Genomic DNA, 20,518 nt, shown 5'->3' on the forward strand with positions numbered 1-20,518 from the left:
TTAGGTCCCAGGTGAAAAACCTGCTAGTAAAACCTACTGTTAGAACTAAACATGGTGAAGCAGCTTTTAGCTGCTATGCGGCTCAGCTGTGGAACCAACTTTCGGATGACATCAAAAAAGCCCCAACTGTAGCCAGTTTTAAATCTAGACTTAAGACCAAACTGTTCTCAGATGCTTTCTGCTAACTGTGCCAGTTACAAATGCTGAATCTGTCTTGATAATTATTCTACCTTGTCTTTTATTACTTTTTTACTATTTTTGCCTTTGTTTTTTGCTTATTCTTTATTTTTAAACTATTTTACCTTGTGTTTTATGTTTTCTTTTTATTATGATATTTACCTTTTAACTATTCTTTGACTATATTGCCTTTCTATGCTTTTATTTGTTATTATTGTTTGGTTTTGTTTATGTAAAGCACATTGAATGACCTCTGTGTATGAAATGCGCTATATAAATAAACTTGACTTGACTTGACTTGACTAGTATGAAAAGACTTACCTAGCGCTCTCTTGAAAGATAATTTTGACTTAATTTAAGAAGACTTTGACTTATTTTAAGGAGTCTTATCAAGACAAATGTACTTAACGCACTGGCAGACAAATTGGCTTGCTTTTAGGACAAATTTGCTTAACCCTGGAAGAAAAATGTTCTTATTTTCAGGATGAGATGTCTTAAAATAAGTCAAACATTTCTTAAATAAAGTCAAATGATTTCATGAGAAAGCGGCTAGGTAAGTCTCTTTATACTGAAAACAATACAAACTAGTTTTTTATCTTGATATAAGATTAATAATCTTGGTTAGATTTTATTAGATACGCAATTTTTGCAGTGTAATGTTGTCTGTGACCTGATTTTTCAATGGCTCGTTTCTGTGCCACATGAGTTGTGTAATTCCTTCTCCTGCTCTGAAAAGAAGATATCTCCTAATGTTGGAGTTCCGGTGTTGGCTTCCGGTTATCATCCTCTCTGTTTCTGTTCATGGAGAATCTACAATCATTTTATCTTTTAGTTTGACATTTGACTTTTCTATTTGAGCCTTCTTTTTCCGCCATTCCTGCTTTCTTAGTTTGTGTTGCTCTTTTGTTAATTTCTTAACCTTTTCTTTCAATGCTTTTATGCATGTCTTTTCCTGGTTTTTCTCCTCTCTCTCTCTCAGCTGCAAGGGCACGCTGGGTTGAAGTAGGCTCCTCAACAGCCTGGTCCAGAGGACAATCTGGTGGGGTGTCTATTTCATTTAGCCATCTATTCTTCATAGCTCTGGACCTTTTCTTTGCTTTCCTCCAATACTTTCTGCGGTGTGTTTTTGCTCTGGGTCCTAATTCTTCTACTTGTTTTACTTTTTTGTTTTGGACCCTGTCCTTCCATCTCTGTCTCTCCTTTTCTAACTGCTGTTTACCATCTAACTGTCCCTACTGCTTTCTGGGTCACTGTTAATTCTTTCTCTCCCTTTTCTCTGGTACTGTTTCTTTGTTTTTGCTCCTACACTGACAATTTTTGTCTAGCCATGTCTGCCTAGAGTACAGATAAAAACAAAACTTTTTATGAGTTATTATCATAAGTTATTTGACATTTGGGTATATTATGATGTTTTAAGTCAATCAACATGCATACTTAGATCATATTATCATGTTATGTAGTTGTTATACATTACTTAATGAGTATTTGGGAGCACTTTTCCACTCCATCAGCTTACATGTCAACACCGTCAGACAAAATATCTGACAGAGTTGATGTCTGACGGAGTTGACAAAACAACATGTTTTTTTAACTTAATCATGTGTATTAGATGGTAGCCATTTTGATTTTCCTCAGTTGCCAGCTGCCACTAAAATAAACCAAAATACCAACTTTTATTTCAAACTTCTTGATTGAATTCAGCTCTACTTTGAAGACAGTCTTGACACAAAAGCTGTGACCACAGGGATTTCAACTTGTTTGCTGAATATTTATTTTTTTAAAAACACTTACAAGACCATGTGATGGACTGCTGCATCCATCAACAGAAAGAAGTCAAAGGGGGTCCTCAGGGTTAAAGCTGACCAAAATATGCCCGATTTATTTCGAATTTGAAAAATATCTGACGGAGTTGACATGAATTGAGGACAGATTTTGAAAGGCTATGCAAAAAAATAATGCAATGTTCACTTTAAGTATTTTGTGATATTTTATTAAGCCATCCAATTAACCTCATAATCATATTTGTGCATTTTAAAACACTTTATTTTTGCAGTTTGATACTGTAACCTCTGCGGAGGACGAGTTCATTTGCATGGGCTTTTATAGTAGTGCCGGTATTTTATGAAATTACTATGAAATAATATTATATATATATATATATATATATATATAGCCAAAACTAAGAGTCTAAACATGCACGAGTCTTTCATATCCAACTTTTAAAGCCTTTTTAAATGAAATAATTTGTTTTTTAAGGGAAATTGTAACATTTTGATGGGGGACATGTTTTGTCCCTTATCTCAAGAATCAGTGATATATATAAATATGGTGAGTGTTCTGGTGTATAATGGCTTGTGCATCACCCAGGTGGGTGATTCATTGGTGGTGGTCAGTGAGGTTCCCCTTTCAGTGCTTTGGATGTCTTGATAAAGTGCCCTAGAACAGCAACGGAAACGTGGGCTCTAGCTACAGATTTGAGATAAAGGTTTGAAATAGTATGCGGCCAAAAGTGCCTAAAACTGTGTGGTGTGCTCAGCTGGTGAAGGGTCAGTTTCAACAAACTGATGAATATTCTTATTTGACCTCTGCTCTTCATTTCATTGGGGGGAAAAAAGAAGGAAAAAAAATCTGAGATGGTACGTTTCCACCAGTGGGCCCCACTGTTTGATTAAAAAAAGTCGCTCTTAAGATGTAACAACTAAGAACACCAAACAGACGGTTTCACCCTTTATTTAACACTAACATTTAGACAAGACAAGACGTTTTTATTACTGCAATTACTTTGGAGGAAGCAATCTAATAGTTACACGATAAAATTACATGACCATAGTTTAACTACGTAGACAATTTCTCAGCTATAATGGTTACATACCCAACTGCAACAGATTTAGAAGTGAAGAATGAACAGACAGAGCCAAGGGTCAGTGGTCATTCTAGTACTATTGTGAACAAAGACAGGTGTACATCACAGTATTTAAAAAGGTATGGATTTCACAGGTATGATAGTTTCAACAGTGTAAATGATCATATATTTGGTACGTTTAAGATGAATGTCAGAAATGATGCACATTTTGGGAACTAATCAAAACACATTTTCATATACACACACATGCTGTACAATCTTCATCTCACTGAAGAAAAGCAGATGTGTGTGTGTGTGCCTGTGTGTGTGTGGATGCACGCAAATGACAAGCTAGCGAATCTGGACTCACTGAACAAGTATGAACTGTGAAACTGATCGTGTTACACAGAAGAGCATCAAAGCCTTGGTTGCACTGTGGACATCAGACGCACCCTCTCGGCCGTTTTAGACCTTCACATGAATAACAAATCAATCCTTACATGAATAAGCCCACAGAAGCTGCTTAACCATGTGTTGCAACACCAAGCTATTCAATGTGTTGCTGTTCAGTTGCAGCACCAAGTTATTCAAAACCACAATGTGAGTGCACCCGTTCATGTAAGACAGGAAAACAAGTGCACAAGAGTAGAACAAACCTTTCTCAATTTGTGTACTCTTTCGCACACAGCTTTATTTGTTTGCATTCCATTTGTTGTACAAGAATCTGATCTACTGAATAAGAAACGGTAGCAAACATGAGCGATCTTGTGACCACAGGAAATCCAACTGCCCACATGCTGCAGTCTCCTCTCCTGTAAGCAGGCCTGTCAGATCAGCCAGAGCCAAACACAGTACTACTGGACAAAACCACTCACTGTTCTTGGCAGTAAACTTTATGTGGTGTTTTTTTTTTTTTTAATCAGTAAGTGCAGAAACAGCTGAGGTCTTACCACAGAAAACAGCAGTCACATTTGAGGAAGTGTACCGATGGCATGTTTAAAATGGCTGATCTGTATACAGGCTGGCTATAAATGGAAACAGGCGAAGGAGCTAACCTGGCCCACTGACAGAACTCAGAGCAGTGAAGACTGGCATAACCTCAAGAGTGATCCGTCCCAAAGAACACCCAGGTTTGATCTCAAGAGTGATCCGCCCCAAATAACATCCATGTCTGATTTCAAGAGTGATCCGCCCCAAATCACATCCATGTTTGATGCCAGTGGCTGTCCTAAAGGAAACGTATCAGCCACTGTGGAACAGGGTCACATGAGTAGACAGACCTTGTACCTGCATGGTGTAACTGGCCCTCAGAACAAGACAAACATCAAATAAAACTAATCCAACAACTCTTTATTATTTAAGCTATTTGTCCTGATTATTTTACTCAGCCTCTGTCCAGCTGTGTGTGGAATAATGGGAGACTAGCCCCCCACATGTACAGCTGAACGAGAATAAAGGGTCAAGCCATCACCAAGACATCGACACAAGAATTCGATTTTTCCGCTGGCTACCGCACAGCTGTGCACACCAGCACATCTCAACTGACAAGGACGGTGTTAATCAGGTGCCTCGTTTCCCTCACTTCCAAAAGCACAGGGAGTTTAAAAAAAACCCTCAACAGGGAGTTAAGAGTCACTCTCATAGAATAACACTTCTGGGAAACGCATCCAGGGTCCACACAGGAAGGTGATCAACGCATCACTTTTGGAGGCACGCTGGATGTCAGGGATGCCGTTCTGGGGTGCGTTTCCCAAAACCATAGTTGCTAACTAAGTTAACAACCTTGTTGGTTGCAATGCAATTTCCCATTGCCAGCCAACTAAGTTGCTAACAGGTTAGCTGCTATGGTTTTGGGAAACACACCCCTGCTTCTGCACACAGATGGCCACAGTAATATCCTGAAGAGACCAATAGTTATTAGGTCTCTGGCTTTAGCACATCTGCTTCAAAGACAAAATAAGCTCTCTGTGTGCCAATCTAGCTACTGTAGATGACAAAACGCTTCCTTGCATTAAGCGCAGAACTTGTAATTGGAGCACCCTAAAATGACTAGACTAGAACAGCCAACTGTCAATACTGGGCTAGAGAACAGATTTATGTGCTCAAAGACAGTTCTTCTGATGCATCTAAAGACTTTATATCCTGCTACTCAACACCCAGCACTTTGCTCTCATTTCAATGGTCTTACAAAAGCTAATTTAATAACCAGGCAACATCTATTTTCTAATCTAATACCATTATCAAGATCCAAAGCATAACATTGTTGGGTCAAAGCACTAACTAAGGCACTGCCAAATAATAGCTTTAGTTCATGCACAAGACACTTTGCTCACTAACTAACTGACTGACTGCACTTTGCCCAGTGTTTAAATTAGGGCTCCAAATCAATTTTTCTAAATCTACTGGTCAAAAGTTTGGGGTCACTTAGAAATTTCCATTCCACTCCATTATAGACAGAATACCAGCGGAGATCAGTTGCATTGTTTTTTAATCAGGGAAGCAGTTCTCAGATTACATTATGTGCACTGCTTACATAATTGCAAAAGGGTTCTCGTCTGTTGTAGAAAGAAATGGCTGATCTTTAATATAATAATATTGACCAATATCAGCAACCATTCATCCAAAGGCGCATGCTGTTTACTAATCTGCTATCATTTTAAAAGGCTAACTGAGAAAACATTTAAGAACCCTTTTACAATTATGTAAGATCATAATGTAATCTGAAACCTGCTGCCCTGATTAAAACAATGCAACTGATCTCAGCTAGTATTCTTTCTATAATGGAGTGGAATCGACATTTCTAAGTGACCCAAACTTTTGACCGGTAGTGTGTGTGTGTGTATGTATGTATTTATACATCATTAGACAAAATAGGCAACACCTAAATACACTCATTAGATATAATAGATAAACATCTGATATTTCTGATTCAATTATTTTAAATTATTTTAGTTACATAACTTTACCAACATCTATTAACAGTGGCTACATTACAATGACAATTTTTTGTTAAGTGCTGAAGCAAAGTTACTATACATGTAGTGCATTCAGGATGAAGCTGTAGACTCATAAGAAGTACTACACTGGATTTCACTAGTCTATTTCCTTTTTCATTAAGCCTGACATGAAACCATGCATGTGCTAGAATGCAGCATGAAAGTTTGCAGTGAAGATTATTATTGTTTAGCACAATTTCTTTTCTCAAAATAAAAGCCCAACACTGCCCATTCATTTGTTTTGCAGGAAATAGTTTCCTCATGTGATTCAAGACTGCTAAATATGCCACATGCGGATTCCCTCACCCCATGAATAAGTGTACTGTTGAACATTTTTGAAGTGCTTACTTCATGTTTTTGTGTTGAATGATCAGCCATTAAAGCAGGGCACCATGACTTCACAGAGAGGCACGTTCAAACAACTGAGAGTGCCCACTGAGAGGCCATCACCTGAGCTCAGGCGGTCAGCTTGCACAGAGAGATGGACGAGCCGGCCGAGAAGATCCAGAAGGCTGGGTACACGGCCTCCTGGAAGGGGAAGACGAACGTGTGGAAGGGGTAGGCGCGGTCTGCTATCGTGTAGAAGGTGGCGGTGCCGCTGTCGCAGTCCAGCAGCACGCCCACACGGCTGGGGTTGGGGTTGTGCAGCACCGTCTCGGTGCTGTTGTGCCACGCCGACAGCTTGACGTTGAACCACTCCACGCACCAGGACTGGGCGTTGCGGCCCAGGCGGCTGCTGGGGCCCTTGCGGTCGACCGAGGCGTAGGCAAGGCCCAGGCCGCAGAAGTTGTTGCTGCTCATCTTCACCTCCCAGTAGTGGCGGCCCTGCGCGAAGCCCTTAGCGCACAGCACCTGCGAGCACACGCCGAAACGCTGGGGTCCGTCGGGGTACTGGCACGGCTCCTCGGCCACCGACGCTTTGGTGAAGTCCTCTGTGAGGGCGATGCGCTTGTGGGCCGTTTTGGGGTCCAGCTTGAGAACGGTGCCAACTGCAGAGCCAGCAAGATGGGGGGGGGGGGGGGGGGGGGTTAGTGAACAACTACTGACACTTCCTCGTGATGGGGGTTAGTGAACAACTACTGAGCCCTCAGAGGTTGAAATTTGCTTCTCTGTGCCGTTTTCCATGATGCCCATAGCACACAACTGGCATACACTGGCACACACAACTGGCATACTATAAGTATAGTCTTGTCAACTTACATTGAAGGAGGTCATTCCTTTTCACAGCAGATGAGACATCACGAGGAAGTGTCACACCTTGTGTATCTGCTGCAGAGAGAATAACAGTCAAGAAACCCCATAAAAGACCTTTTACAATAGTCTGTAAACTAAACATGGTCAGGGTCAACTTTTCAGCCACCTCAAGTGAGCTTTGCACAATGGAAGCATGACTGTCAGAACTCTGAACAACACAGTCTGAATGGTAGAACTACAGCAGAACAAAACTGTTTGATTAATGGCTAAGAAATCACTTCACAGTTCACACACTGCCGTTTTAGTGTTTTTTTTGGCAAAAGTCTACCAACTAGACATCCGTTATTCCAGATAAACTGGTTCAACCTTAGATTCAGGAAATAAAAACAGCTGACCATTTGAACTGTTGTGGTAAAGTGATAGAATTGTTTGCATCAATAGAACTACTGTAGACAACAATAGATGAAAGTGCCACATTGTTAAAAAAAACAAATTCAGGTGTACAAGACCATAATGCTTGAAAAAGAGATTGATAAAATTTGACATTGCAAGGGTCGGACATACCATCATTAGCAGGTGGACCTTTACAGAATTCACTTGGGTTCTTGGGGAACCCACCGGCAGGTTTGGAAGGCTTCTTTCCATGATCTACAGGTAGTAGAGGGACACACGCATCAATCAGACCCAAATCTCTCATGGTTCAGCCTGATCCACAAAGCTGTTTAATCATGTCAGGGTTCCCACTCTAAGTCCCAAGTAAAATTCCCTGGTGTTGCTTTTCAGTGTTTGAGTATCTCATTAATGAAACACACATTTCTGCACATCCAACTTCCTGACTACATGGGTGGTTCTCTAATAAAGACCGAAAGTGCCAAATCCACTGTGCTAGTGAGGGCTTTCCCTGAGGCAGACATGTGACTATGTGATATGTGTAGCCTATGTCCACGGTTGTCAAACTGGGGTACGCGTACCCCCAGTGGTACGCGGACTGATTTCAGAGGGTACGCTAAAAAAGATCTAAGTCATATGCCTTTTCAAACGTTTTCTCTATCCCACGTTGGTAACTTAACTTCCGCATTTGCACTGCGCATTAAAAACTTTTTTTCTCCGCATTAACAAAATAGTCGAGAGTGGAGACAGAGAGGGTAAAACAGCGTTTCTCAAACTGTGGGTCGCGTAGACATGCCAGGTGGGGCACGAACTGACGTGAAAAACAAGAGTTTTTTTTATTTATTTTTTTTATCTGTAGCCTAGGGCCAGGTAGCACCCGATGCGCAATGGACGCACGGTGTTATTCATAGGGAAGCGCTCGTGGTCAAGGCAGCTTAGTTAGTCCCGACCTGAATGAGATTTTGAACGAGGTAGTGAGTGGTGAATTTCATCAAGACCCGGCCCTTAAAAGCTTGTCTATTCTCGCACTTTGAGAGGAGATGGGAGCTGACCAAAAGGCTGTACTGTTTCACAGCGAGGCAAGGTGGCTTTCCCGAGGTAAAGTGCTGTCGCGTGTTTGAGCTCCGAGTCGCCTCTTCTTGGAGGAAGAGCACATGTTTGAATCTGCAAGCACGTTCACTAATGAACATTTCTTCACGAAGCTGGCCTATCTTAGCGATATATTTGGAAAGCTCAATGAGTTAAATCTCCAGTTACAAGGCAAAGACAAGCACCTAGCAGATAAGATCACTGCATTCAACAAGACGATTGTGTGTGAGGTTAGGTGCAGATCTATTTAAAATCATTATATTCAGCACATTTGTAGGCCTATCATATGTTGACTATTGATGATATTTGTATGTTTATGATCCTATTCACTATTCGACAAAATTTATAAAAATAAATATTAATAAAACAATTAAAAAAAAAAACTTGTTAACAATTGGTGGTGTCGGAAGATCATAATGTCTCAGGGGGTACATGCCTGTTAAAAGTTTGGGAACCACTGGCCTGTGTGATATGTGTAGTCTATGTGATATGGATAGCCTATGTGATATGTATAGTCTGTGTGATATGCATAGCCTGTGTGATATGGATATTCTGCAGAGAATAGTGCTGACATATAAACAACATCATAGTGCTGATGCTGCCTCCAATAGCAGGAAAGACTAAGGGATGCATGAGCCATTGTGCTCAATCCTCGAGTTGTCTATCTCTGCTGGAAACTATAGCACGATGGTCATGGGATTTTAATTCATGAAGTGAATCCATGTATTGTCATATGTATTGCCGTAATGGTTTTATTTAGAAACAATGTGTGTAATGAACGACTATAAGTTGGGGCCAGAGGACTTTGGGTTTGGTGCTGGAACTCCGTTTCTGGCAATCGTGATTTCCATCCCCAGTCGTAATTAGAGATGGTACCTTAAACTACTCACAACACAGATTGCCAGACTTACCTTTGTCACGTTGACGGTCTGATTCTGCAAAATGTCCAAAGAAAAAGAATCATTTAAGAAAGCATTAAGTATGAATAATTATAGACAGAATGGTGTACAAGATGCTGAGGTCTTACTGTCTCCCTTTTGGTCCTTTTGACCCTTCGTGTGTTCTGGCTTCTTGTCTGAAAGAGCAAGAAAGGAGTCAGACGGTGATTAATGTGAATCTGGTTATGTGATGACAAGAGAAAACCAACCATCCTTAAAACATGCCAATTTATACAGCATCTCATGAGCTGCTGACAACCATCCCTGCTGGTTAATTACTCCCATTTCATAGAACTATTTAAATGATCGGACTCATGCTCCTCTCAGGCCCCTCTGTCAGCCATTCTAACATGTACACACTGAACTGCATGGTGGCTTTCTTTTTTCATAACATACTTGAATGCGCTGGTTTCAATTTCTGTCCACCTGGTCTGAGGGGAGCGCCCGGACTGGGTGATCTGATGTTCCTGGAAGGGAAATCTGAGGAGATGAACGAGTAGGACAGTGAATGTAGGACCCACCACAACTGATTTTCATCAATAACTTGCATCAGCTTCCATGTACATTCGCAATGTACATTCTAACATTCTCCACAAAGTGCTGTTACAATATTAGCATGCAATTGGTTACTGCATTGATTTAACCCACTGTATGAGGTAAAGAGGTTCTGCAGTGTATTAAAATAAGGTGTTATCTATGTAAAACTTAAAATGAAAACTATTTCGATTGCAGTTCTTGGTTACAAAGAGACATAAGAGAAAGTACTCACTCATGTCACGGGGCATGCGCGTCACATCTGGTATAACGCCCATAAGAGGGGCCATATCTGGGAACTGACAGCTGCCTGAGGCACCTGAGGGGAAGAAGAGCCATTAGCCGATCATGAAACAAAAACTAGATCTAAAACAGACCTAAAACTTCTGTCTAATATTATGCCTGCCATAAATCAGAGGGTAATCACACAGCAAAATCACCAGATTTGACCAGTCATCTCAAAAGCGCAATCAGTGGGTTACAGAGCTTTTCACATGAGAAGCGCTACACGCTAGTATTCAATTCATTTTCAATGAGAAGCGGGCAGGCAAAACACACAGGTAAGTGATTGGAGTGGCCCGCCTCCCAGATAAAAAAATGGGACAGGAGGGTGTGAGACAGAGAATGGTGGCCGCTTTCCATCTGAAAAGCCCAGAAAAGTATAAATAAAATTAAAATATCAGAAAAGATATCCAACATTCTGATTTTTCCCCCCAAATAAAAATACATAACATGAATGGGAGCATAGTTCACCTTGACAGGGTTCACCAAGAACCTGTTTCTCAAAATCTGTCAAATGGAATATTAGAATGTGTAAAGGCATGCAGAATATGGCGTCACATGCTGTTCCATTGACATCTGAAGTAGAAATGTATACACTCGCACACACACCTGGTTTAAGAAGTGAGATTCGGTTTTCTACTGGTGCACTCAGAACTTTATTCAGTAGCTCCTTCACAGCAACAGCAGAGGAGTGATAGGCCATCACAGCTTTGGAGTCCAAGTTTATACGGGGGCAGTAGGGGTCAAATTTGGCATTGGGAGGCAGTTGGACTGAAGCCTATGAAAAAAGATGGTTTAAATAATATGTAAAAAAAATAAATAAATAAAAATAAAAAAAAACACAAATTAATCACATTTCACACACTACAATTTCATGGCTACATTATATTACATTATTCCACTGCTTGGTTGAATTTCCCATTGTCCGACGTAATTTAGAACGACCATTAATCGTATGTTATTTGCACACCTATGAAGATCCATTTTTTTGGCCGTATCACACTTGTATATTAATTCACCGAACTCGTTGTGAAGTTTAAATGAACGGTCACGTTGCATCCGAGCTGTAAAATGCAGACGTTCAGAACATGGCAACATTGTAGCATATGACGGAGGTGGCTTTTAGCTAGATGGATGACAGCAGGCTAAGTAAAATAGCGATGTTTCAAAGCTGAAGTTCATCAGAATCTTGGGACACGCCCGCTTGACAATGGGAGAGATAGAACTAACGACTGGCCTTTGGCCGTAGCAACCATCCATTTTGAACTAGTAACGGTAGTTTGTCCTGCAAGTTGAGAAATTAGTTGATATGTCTCGGAAGAAAGTAGTTCTACAAACAAGACAGTTTAAACAAGACAGCGATTAAAACGTTTAAATTGTAACGGGAAATACGCAAGTGGCAACAGTGGAATAAGCGGGATAATGGACTCCACGGTGGTCTGTTCACAGAAGTTAATGCACTTACAAGGTTTAAACACCGCGTCAGGGCCGTTTTACAACCTCGACCGTGCATTAACTTCTGTGAACAGACCACCGTGGAGTCCATTATCCCTTACTACAAAACACAAATGAGTATAATTTCTCTTCTGATTTGATGCCACATATACATACTGTAGGTGGGTTGAACCCAGACAAACATGTAAGCAAATTTGAATTTGCTCTGCAGGCCCATCTGGAGACTCATTGCTGAAGCAGATTTTTTAATCAAACCAAAAAAATAGGAACTAATCACAACCGCTTATCCGGCATGGAGCGGGGTTTATATGGTGACAGACAGAGGGGTATAGTTAGCAGTGCAATGGCATCAGTGTTATGGTCAAGTATTTTCTTTGGAATTGAGTAAACAACTGCATTTAAAACCTTAGTTTACAAAAAGAGATGTGTTTGCCATACTCCCAAAAAGAATGGGTCATGAATGGGAGTATAATGTACCAGTTTAAGTTTAATTCCAATTGGAAATCGGAAGTGAATTAAGTGTCCAAACCCATTCTCAATCTGACTTGAGATTTGAGAAGCGGTCAGGTGTTAGCCAGTCTTGCATACCTGCAGGAAGGACAACGAATCTGCTTTTGACAGAAGGCCGTTGAGCTCTGCTTTGGTTTGGTTCATCTTCTCCACATTCTGGCCAAACTTCTTTGATAGAGACTGGAGCTTGGTCTGACCACTCTCCAAGTCCTTATCCACAGCTTTCAGGGCATTCCGCTCGTCCATGTCGATCAGATTCCTTATGAACTGATACTCTGAGCTCACCTCAGTCTTACGAGCAACCGCATCATCCTAGACAAAACAATTTCAGTTTACTGGCAGGTGGATTTTGTTTATCTTTGAACATAAACAGGTCTGGAAATTGAAAAGTGTAAAAATGTAAAAGGCTAGAAGCTAAATATTGAATTGCCCACAATATAAGGCTACTTGTTAATTCCATAGACTGTATATATAGAACTGGACAGTGTGGCTGCATCAAAGATTGTTAAGGCGGAGCAAGATACTTCGTCGTAGTTCATGTCTATGGGCGCGAAATGGGGATCGAATCCTGTCTGCATAAAGAGGCGTGTCGATGACGTATTGACGAGCGTAAGTTGCAACCGGCCAACAGCAGCGGCAGAAATAACCGGCGCACACCTGATATAAGGTTGATTTTCTCCAGACTGGATTGCTCAAAAATGCTAAAAATGTACCTGAAATGTTCAGAAGGGTTTGAGGATCATGAAAATGTGCCCGAAATTCACATTCCTAACTCTATAGAACCAAGACCTTAGCATATGTGGTGAAATTCTGAGCTATGCCCATAGACTTCAATGGAGCAGTCGCTGCCTCTGCTCTGCATAAAGGGGGATTTTGACCCCCGCCCTCGTGCGATCCGGGTTCCCGGAAGTGGCTCCTGATGAAATATCTTGCTCCGCCTTAACAATCTTTGGCTGCATTCTACAGTGTTCTATGGAATTGAAGCCGCCGAGGCGACGCCATCTTGGAAAATTTGGAGCCAATTTGAAGTGCGGCTGCGCAGCAAAAGTTGAAGCATGCGCAGTGAAGAGGAGTCGCGGTAAGGCACGCCCACTCAGTTGCCACTCAGCGAGTTAAACACGCCCCTTGTCAAGTGAAACCCGCCCCCTTCTCCTTTCCACAACGCAGGTCGACTCGGCGCAGAAGGCTAGCTGGTTGGGTGAATTTTGCGGCTGTGAGTTAGCTAAACAGTACAAACAACAATCGGTTTGTTCTTGTCTGGTAAGTGTTGCGTGTCAACTGAAAAGTTTTTTTTTTTGTCTATTGGTGTTCTTAAATACGTCTAAGAGAGCTTATTATGTTGATGTTGACTGTGACAATTTAGTATGGTGAATACTAATGAGCTAACAACAGAAATACGGACAGCGAATTAGATGCTAACGTTAGCAGCTACATTAACGTTACCGTTAACGGGAGGCTGTTAGTCGTTGAAGTGAAGATTAGCACACAGCTCCCGTAACAGTCGATGCATGATATACTTGGTTTTATTAGTTGTTGCTGTTTTCAAATATCTCAATCTTAATGTATGCCATCTCAACATGGAGTAACCATTGACTGTACATGGGGATTAATAACACTAGACAGTCAGTACAGTATATGATGTGATAAAGCAACGCAAGTTAACGTTAACGTAATGTGAAGCATGGACCTCATCAACCCGTCATGTTAATGTAACTACTAGCCAGTTTGCCAGCGTTGCATTTTTTCTAACGTTAACGACAGACACCTCTGTTAGAGCTACTTCTGTGATGGTAGGTCGGTAGCATAGACTGTAAAAAAATAGATCGGTAGGTCGGTAGTTGTAGACCGCATAAGTGAATGATTGATAAATGAAACGCCTGCATTAAACACTACGCCAAGAACCAGTCACTTCCCAGGGATATCGGTGAACATTTGAGAAAGACCTTAGTTTGTCATCTAACGTCCATGATCAGTCATACTGATAACGTTATTTTTCAAGCTGACGCAAGTTAATAACATTCACACCGCATATTTAAATGTGTAGTTAACATTAGGTAGGCTGTAAAGTTTATTGCACACACATATTTCATTAATTGGTATTACTAGTGGTGTTGAGTGCCTGATTAGATGCTTTGTAATGTTGTAAAATTGTCTGACTAACTTTATTGTAACTTTCCTTTTTGCAGATAAGATATGGGTGATGGCTGAATGTACTGGAGGTGGCGGCAAGGTGGTCTCCATGATCTACATTAGTCTGCAAGCAAGGGAATGCCTACGTGAAGTGTTTTGGCTGGAGTGGTCTGAGGTGGCATGTCCTCCCCCTTTCTCCAAGTCCCCTGACATCCATCTCCCTGACATCATCACCCACCGTCACTGGATCAACATGAAGCCCCTTATACATGGGACATGGCACAGCACCACTACGTTCTGAAAACACATGACTTTCAATAACTTGCGTGGCACCAAGAAAAGTCTGCCGCTGCTCTGAACCTTCTGTTAATGTGACATCATTCATACTAGAGTCTGTACACATCCCTTTGTTTCTATTTTCTTTACTGATGTCACCCAAACTTCAACTTTCTGTATGCCCCTGAACTCACACAAATTGTAAATTGCAATGCGCCATTTAACCAGTGGTGTAGTCTAGTTAGTTAGTTGTAGTGGTGGGTATACTGTGAGCAACCCCAAATGTTATTAAATACGTATCCTTGCCTATTTTAAATGGGTATACTGAGATGATGCTTTTTAAATGGGTTTACTGTGTAGTCCTGTGTATCACGTAGACTATACCATACCACGGTCATTTAACTGCCTTGGTATTTAAGTCAGAGGCCATTGCTTAGTATTTAACTGTAGCCTACACAAAGATGTAGACGTTACTAAAATAATAATTATTTGTTGATACTAAATCAATATTGAAGGTTTTTTTATTTCTTTTGTGTGATATATCATTCAGAATGCTGTAACATGACTGGTCTTCAATCAGCCAAAGAGGACACATCGTAACTCCTCTCCTAGTTACTCTCCATTGGCTCCCTACAGTAGCCAGAATTAAATTTAAATCTCTCACTTTGGCCTATAGGACACTGACTGGATCTGCTCCTTGTTATTTTAATTCAATGATCAAGATATACATCCATTTTCATTATAGGCTGTTGATTAATTTGACATTTTTTATTATTGATATTCTCTTTAATGTAGTCTTACCATGTTTTTGATATTATTGATTGAATGGGCATTATTATTTATTATTGCTTTCCCCCCTCATTGTTTATTTCATTAGGCTATTGATTGATCCCTGTTTTAAGTATTATATTGTTTTGTATTTGTTAAGGGTAACCATAACCATCATCATCATACTGTGGTATTTTCTTATGCACTTGAAACAAAGAATAAAAATGTTTCTTTAAACGTAGTACCACTTTAAACACATCACACACTGAACAGCAAAGTAGCTTCCTGATTATGTGTAAAATGAGTATCCTGATGTAGTAGGTCCATGTTCTCATATTTTTACAGCTGACATGAAGGCTGCAGTATTACATTTTTGATTTATAATGGAGCACCCTCTCTGGTGAAAGACTAGCAAGCCTGTGGTAGAGGCATACGATTACAGACATATTGAGAGAGCCTATCAATGAGTTGTCACAGTTTTCAATTTAGACGTATTATTTTGAAATGGGGTACGTGGGAGGATATCCTATGGGAGGATTTACACATCACTGGGAATACCTGATCAAATCATACCAATGCAAAATGCTTCTCCAGCAGTGCAATCGCAGGTAACAACGATACCTTAACTCAGCATTTTCAGATACCGCTGTTATGAGCATACTAAGCAAATTGTCCATTTGTAACTTTGAATCCTACCTCACGTTAAGCTATGGTCCAATAATGTGTTCACTAAAACACAAGTAAAGTTATTTGTCGGGCTGATTCATAAATGGGCATACCGAGGTTGTCGATCTAGCAGGCTAGGTGGCGTTTATTGCCATTCGCAAAACTAAGCAAGAGTTAACGTTAATGAAACATCGCCTTCTCCAGTGACAAAGTGTATTCAAATGAAGTTGCAACGATGATGGCGGCAATCACTGGTTACGTTAAACCATTTGAAACAAGTAGGACTGTAAATTATGGGGACTATGGCTAACGTCACTTCGGATCAATATAGCAGAGCCCTTTTACTTTACCCATCAACTGGCTAATGCTAGCATGATGTAGCATGCTATGAGCTAATATACTTAGCATCTACGAAAGAACAGCACATATCTTTTTTCACAAAGAATCTGTAACAACTAACAACGATGTCTCTTACAAACAACTACACAATGTATGACTATCAATATGTATTTAGTCAGACTGTGATAAGATATAGCCTAATGATAATGACAGCAACACTTATTTAGGTTAGATTATGTGTCGAAATCAGGTGTCGTTAAAATAAGTGAGCGATGGCGTGGTAGTGTCTGCAGCCTAGACGGTAAAACATAATGGACAAAGCGTCGTGTCTGCAGCCAGCCAGCTGTCAATCATAGGTGTAAACACGCCCTTTTTAGATTTGTTAATATAACATTAAAAAAAATAATTTCAGCGAGAAAAGAAAAAATGTGTGTATTGAAGCATCTTGAAAACTATTTTTTCGAATAAAAAGTTGAGACAAAAATAGTTTTAGGTGAGAAAAGTGACATGGAAAGTTGGCTACTTGGCCATTGAAATACATGGGGATGGGCGGAGTTACACATTGTACTGCAGCCAGCCACCAGGGGGCTCTGGACTAACGCTCGCATCACTCTTAACAGACGGCACACTGTCCAGTTCTATATACAGTCTATGGTTAATTCAGCAAATTAGGAAACCTCAGCGCTATTATGTATTTTAACTTACCTCGTGAAGTTATAATAATGAAGTCTCAAACTATGGACTAACGCTACAGGAGGTGGATAGCCTACTCCCAGATGACAAGTAAGGTAGTCTGAACCAAAGACTGCAGCGCTGCTAGCTGAATTTACACTGCCTGCCACGCAGCTGCGCGCAATCAGGAATTATTAACCCTGCCTGAACTCAGAGACCACTGCAGATTTTTCTGATGTCATCCTACAATTGCCGAGTGACATTCAAATTCAAATTTGCAGTGATGTTTTATCCTAGACAAAATAATCCCACAATTTTCTAGCAGGCGGATTTTGTTTATCTTTAAACATACTGTATACATTCGTCTGGTCAGTATTGACTTACCTCTAGCTGCAACTGTTGCTGCCTCATTTGGGCCATAACAATGTTGTTCTTCTCAATCTTTCGATCCAGTTGACTCAACATACCCCTCATCTCAGTCTAGGAATGAACAGAGAAATGCAACATCATATACACTTATTTACCTTGTTATTCATGGTGTGTGGCCTTATCAGCCTTACACAAATGGAATATGCATTAGTTGCAAACATGCTTATGTAGCATAGATGTTTCAACAGAGACACTTCAATTGTGTGTGCTTGAATTTGAAGTGAGTGAAATTATGTAAATATAGAAACATTTTGCCATGTTCATGTGAAATCCAAGGTGTTGTACCACACCAGTTCTAGTTATATGAAGCTTGATGCTTGAAAGTTGCAAGTATCATCATTTCACTTGAGAAGGGCCCTACAGTAGACTATACTTCACTTGGCTTTTAGGCTACTGCATCCTTAAACTCAAAATAGAAGATTCGCCTTGTATTTTCTATTTTATTTTAATTAACCATAAGCGACAGACCTCTTTCTGTGTCCGTCTGTCCTGTGGGGTGGTGTAGTCGCAACCTCGATGCACCTGCTGCAGGCAGTTGCTGCAGATGCTGCACTCATGTTTCTTGCAGTAGAACTCCATGATCTTGCAATGGTCCTGGCAAATCCGCTCCTGCAGGTCTCCTAAAGGATCGGTCAGTTGGTGCGCGCGGAAAATAGGATTTTCCTCGTGCGGCTTCACATGTTCTATACAGAACGAGGCCATGCATGTAAGGCAGGTTTTAAATGCTTTCACTTCCATGCATGTGTCACATTTGGTAACTTGTGCTTCTTTCATCGTGACTAGTGTTTCCATGGACCCCGATGACGAGGACTTCATTTTGAAGGTGTTAGCAACAGTGCTTAGGACTGTGTTTTTCTTTAGCTCGGGCTTGCTAGGGTAGTGGTGCCTGCACTGAGGGCAGAATAGGAGGAAACTTTCTTTCCAGGTCTCATCCAAACAGCCTTGACAGAAGTTATGACCACAGGGGAGAGTGACGGGGTTTTCAAAAGTACACAAGCAGATACTGCATGTGAGCTCTTCCTCCAGGCTGAGCAGAGACGGCATATCGTCAGCCATTGTTGTGCGCGTGCTGTCTTCAGTGCGTGCGTGCGTCTGAACGTAAAGAGAGAAACGAAACTTAACTCAAAAACGAAACTTAACTGAACGATAAGATATTAGCTACGGAAGTGACAGAGTTATAGCTTTGATTATATGGAGAAAAACATTAACAAAATAGATATACATAACAAAATTCCAACACGACTGAAATAATAGCCCAAGTAACCTCCCTTAAATTCTAAATAACGAATATCAAACTAACGTTAACGTTATCCCAAACGGAATCATTCACGTCAAGCTAGAAGCTAAATATTGAATTGCCCACAACATCAGGCTTCTACTTGTTAATTCAGCAAATTAGGAAACATCAGCGCCATTATGTATTTTAACTTACCTCGTGAAGTTATAATAATGAAATCTCAAACTACGGACTAACGCTACAGGAGGTGGATAGCCTACTCCCAGATGACAAGTAAGGTAGTCTGAACCAAAGATTCTGCAGCGCTGCTAGCTGAATTTACACTGCCTGCCACGCAGCTGCGCGCAATCAGGAATTATTAACCCTGCCTGAACTCAGGGCGCGTGCTTGATTTGGATACAGAGCGCCACGGAGTGTAATAGATACACAATGTTGAGCAACCAGAGTTGAACAGTTCATACACAGGGATAATTCAACGTGTTTTACATGAACAAAACCCAAGAATACTAGATAATAGTAAATAAAAGCGTATTAGGGCAATAGTTGTAGGATGGATTTCAGCTTTTCTGGCGTTTGAATGAATCTTATTCTGCCAATAAGTGAATTAGCCTGAAAAAGGGCCACGTGAGGAATTTAGCGAAGGCATATTTGGTAGGCTATCACTGAAACAGTCATTTTATGTTGATTAAGAATTTTGTGTATCTACAATGTCAATCCTTCAAGGAGAAAATCACAGATCTCTCAGAACCACAGGGACATCAATATTGGTCCAAATAACACATCATGATAATATCAGATCTCTAGAGCTGACATACTCACTATATAGAACCTGATGAACTGAAGGTAGGTTACTCAAGGTTGTGGGGTCAAATGTCAAGATTGCATGGGTCATGACTCATGCGCAAAAATGCAGTGTTTGCATATCTCCCAAGCAATTTGAAGGATCTTCTATAGTTTTGTCCTCTCTTAGGGGTTTCAGAGGACTGAACTGGGCTCTCCCGCCTGTATGTTCCGGGTCTTAAGCCCATCAGTTTATTCTGAAACAGAATGAAGACTGCTCCTCTTTATTGCCTTCTGTTGGCTTAGTTCCCATCACCGTCCCCACTATTACGGCCAAAATAATTCCAGCATGGGTGAGCCATTCAGTACACTCTCAGAGGTGAAACAGACACATCCACAGACTTTAATATGGACCATTAGATGTGACAGTCTAGTTTATTAAATGTAGTGGTGCTCACTCATTGCTGTCCCTGTTGTACCTTGGGCTGTTTTCCCTCTCTCAGTGGGTGGGTGACACAAGCACTCAAATCATGTCACCTTCACCGCCCACAACATCTTCTCCAAAATCATATCAGCCACCATCTATTCACGACATACCCTCAGTGCCCTTGGCTTCTCAAACAGAGAGAAAAAGAGAATTGGGATGGCTTATCGGGTTAGTTTAGTCATTGAAACTAAATGGTTATACTTCTCCCCTTTCAGTATATGCAGGGTTCGTACGGGTGCTTGAAATCCTTGAAAATGCTTGAATTTTAATGTTGCGTTTTCAAGTTTTGAAAAGTGCTTGCATTTTGGATAAAGTGCTTGAAAATAC

General features: G+C 40.7%; 1 protein-coding gene across 4 annotated transcripts; it reads right to left on the minus strand.

Moving 5' to 3' along the window:
- Positions 1-2,891: 2,891 nt before the first annotated feature.
- trim25 (tripartite motif containing 25) lies at positions 2,892-19,263 on the minus strand. Of its 4 annotated transcripts, none has more exons than XM_042104867.1 (14): positions 19,120-19,263; positions 18,156-18,779; positions 17,643-17,738; positions 12,486-12,719; positions 11,052-11,220; positions 10,914-10,949; positions 10,719-10,802; positions 10,396-10,479; positions 10,023-10,106; positions 9,716-9,763; positions 9,600-9,623; positions 7,774-7,857; positions 7,216-7,281; positions 2,892-7,004 (listed from the first exon to the last, which is right to left on the minus strand). In XM_042104867.1, exons 2-14 carry the CDS (start codon positions 18,741-18,743, stop codon positions 6,472-6,474), a joined length of 2,130 nt encoding a protein of 709 aa, XP_041960801.1. In that variant the 5' UTR covers positions 18,744-18,779; positions 19,120-19,263; the 3' UTR covers positions 2,892-6,471. The 4 variants fall into 4 exon arrangements, with proteins under 4 accessions (XP_041960801.1, XP_041960800.1, XP_041960802.1 ...); XM_042104866.1 differs by having other exon boundaries at positions 7,216-7,284; XM_042104868.1 differs by lacking the exon at positions 10,719-10,802 and having other exon boundaries at positions 7,216-7,284.
- Between the last annotated feature and the right edge of the window lie 1,255 nt (positions 19,264-20,518).

The sequence above is a fragment of the Alosa sapidissima genome, chromosome 9 (assembly GCF_018492685.1).
Source record: "Alosa sapidissima isolate fAloSap1 chromosome 9, fAloSap1.pri, whole genome shotgun sequence".
NCBI lineage: Eukaryota > Metazoa > Chordata > Actinopteri > Clupeiformes > Clupeidae > Alosa > Alosa sapidissima.

Excerpts from the sequence above, each read along its gene's own strand:
- trim25 (XM_042104866.1), bottom strand. The coding sequence starts at position 18,743 with ATGGCTGACGATATGCCGTCTCTGCTCAGCCTGGAGGAAGAGCTCACA. Across the intron at positions 9,764-10,022 it reads ATTGAAACCAGCGCATTCAA|ACAAGAAGCCAGAACACACG; the intron begins GTATGTTATGAA and ends TTGCTCTTTCAG. Across the intron at positions 9,624-9,715 it reads AAAGGACCAAAAGGGAGACA|AATCAGACCGTCAACGTGAC; the intron begins GTAAGACCTCAG and ends GACATTTTGCAG.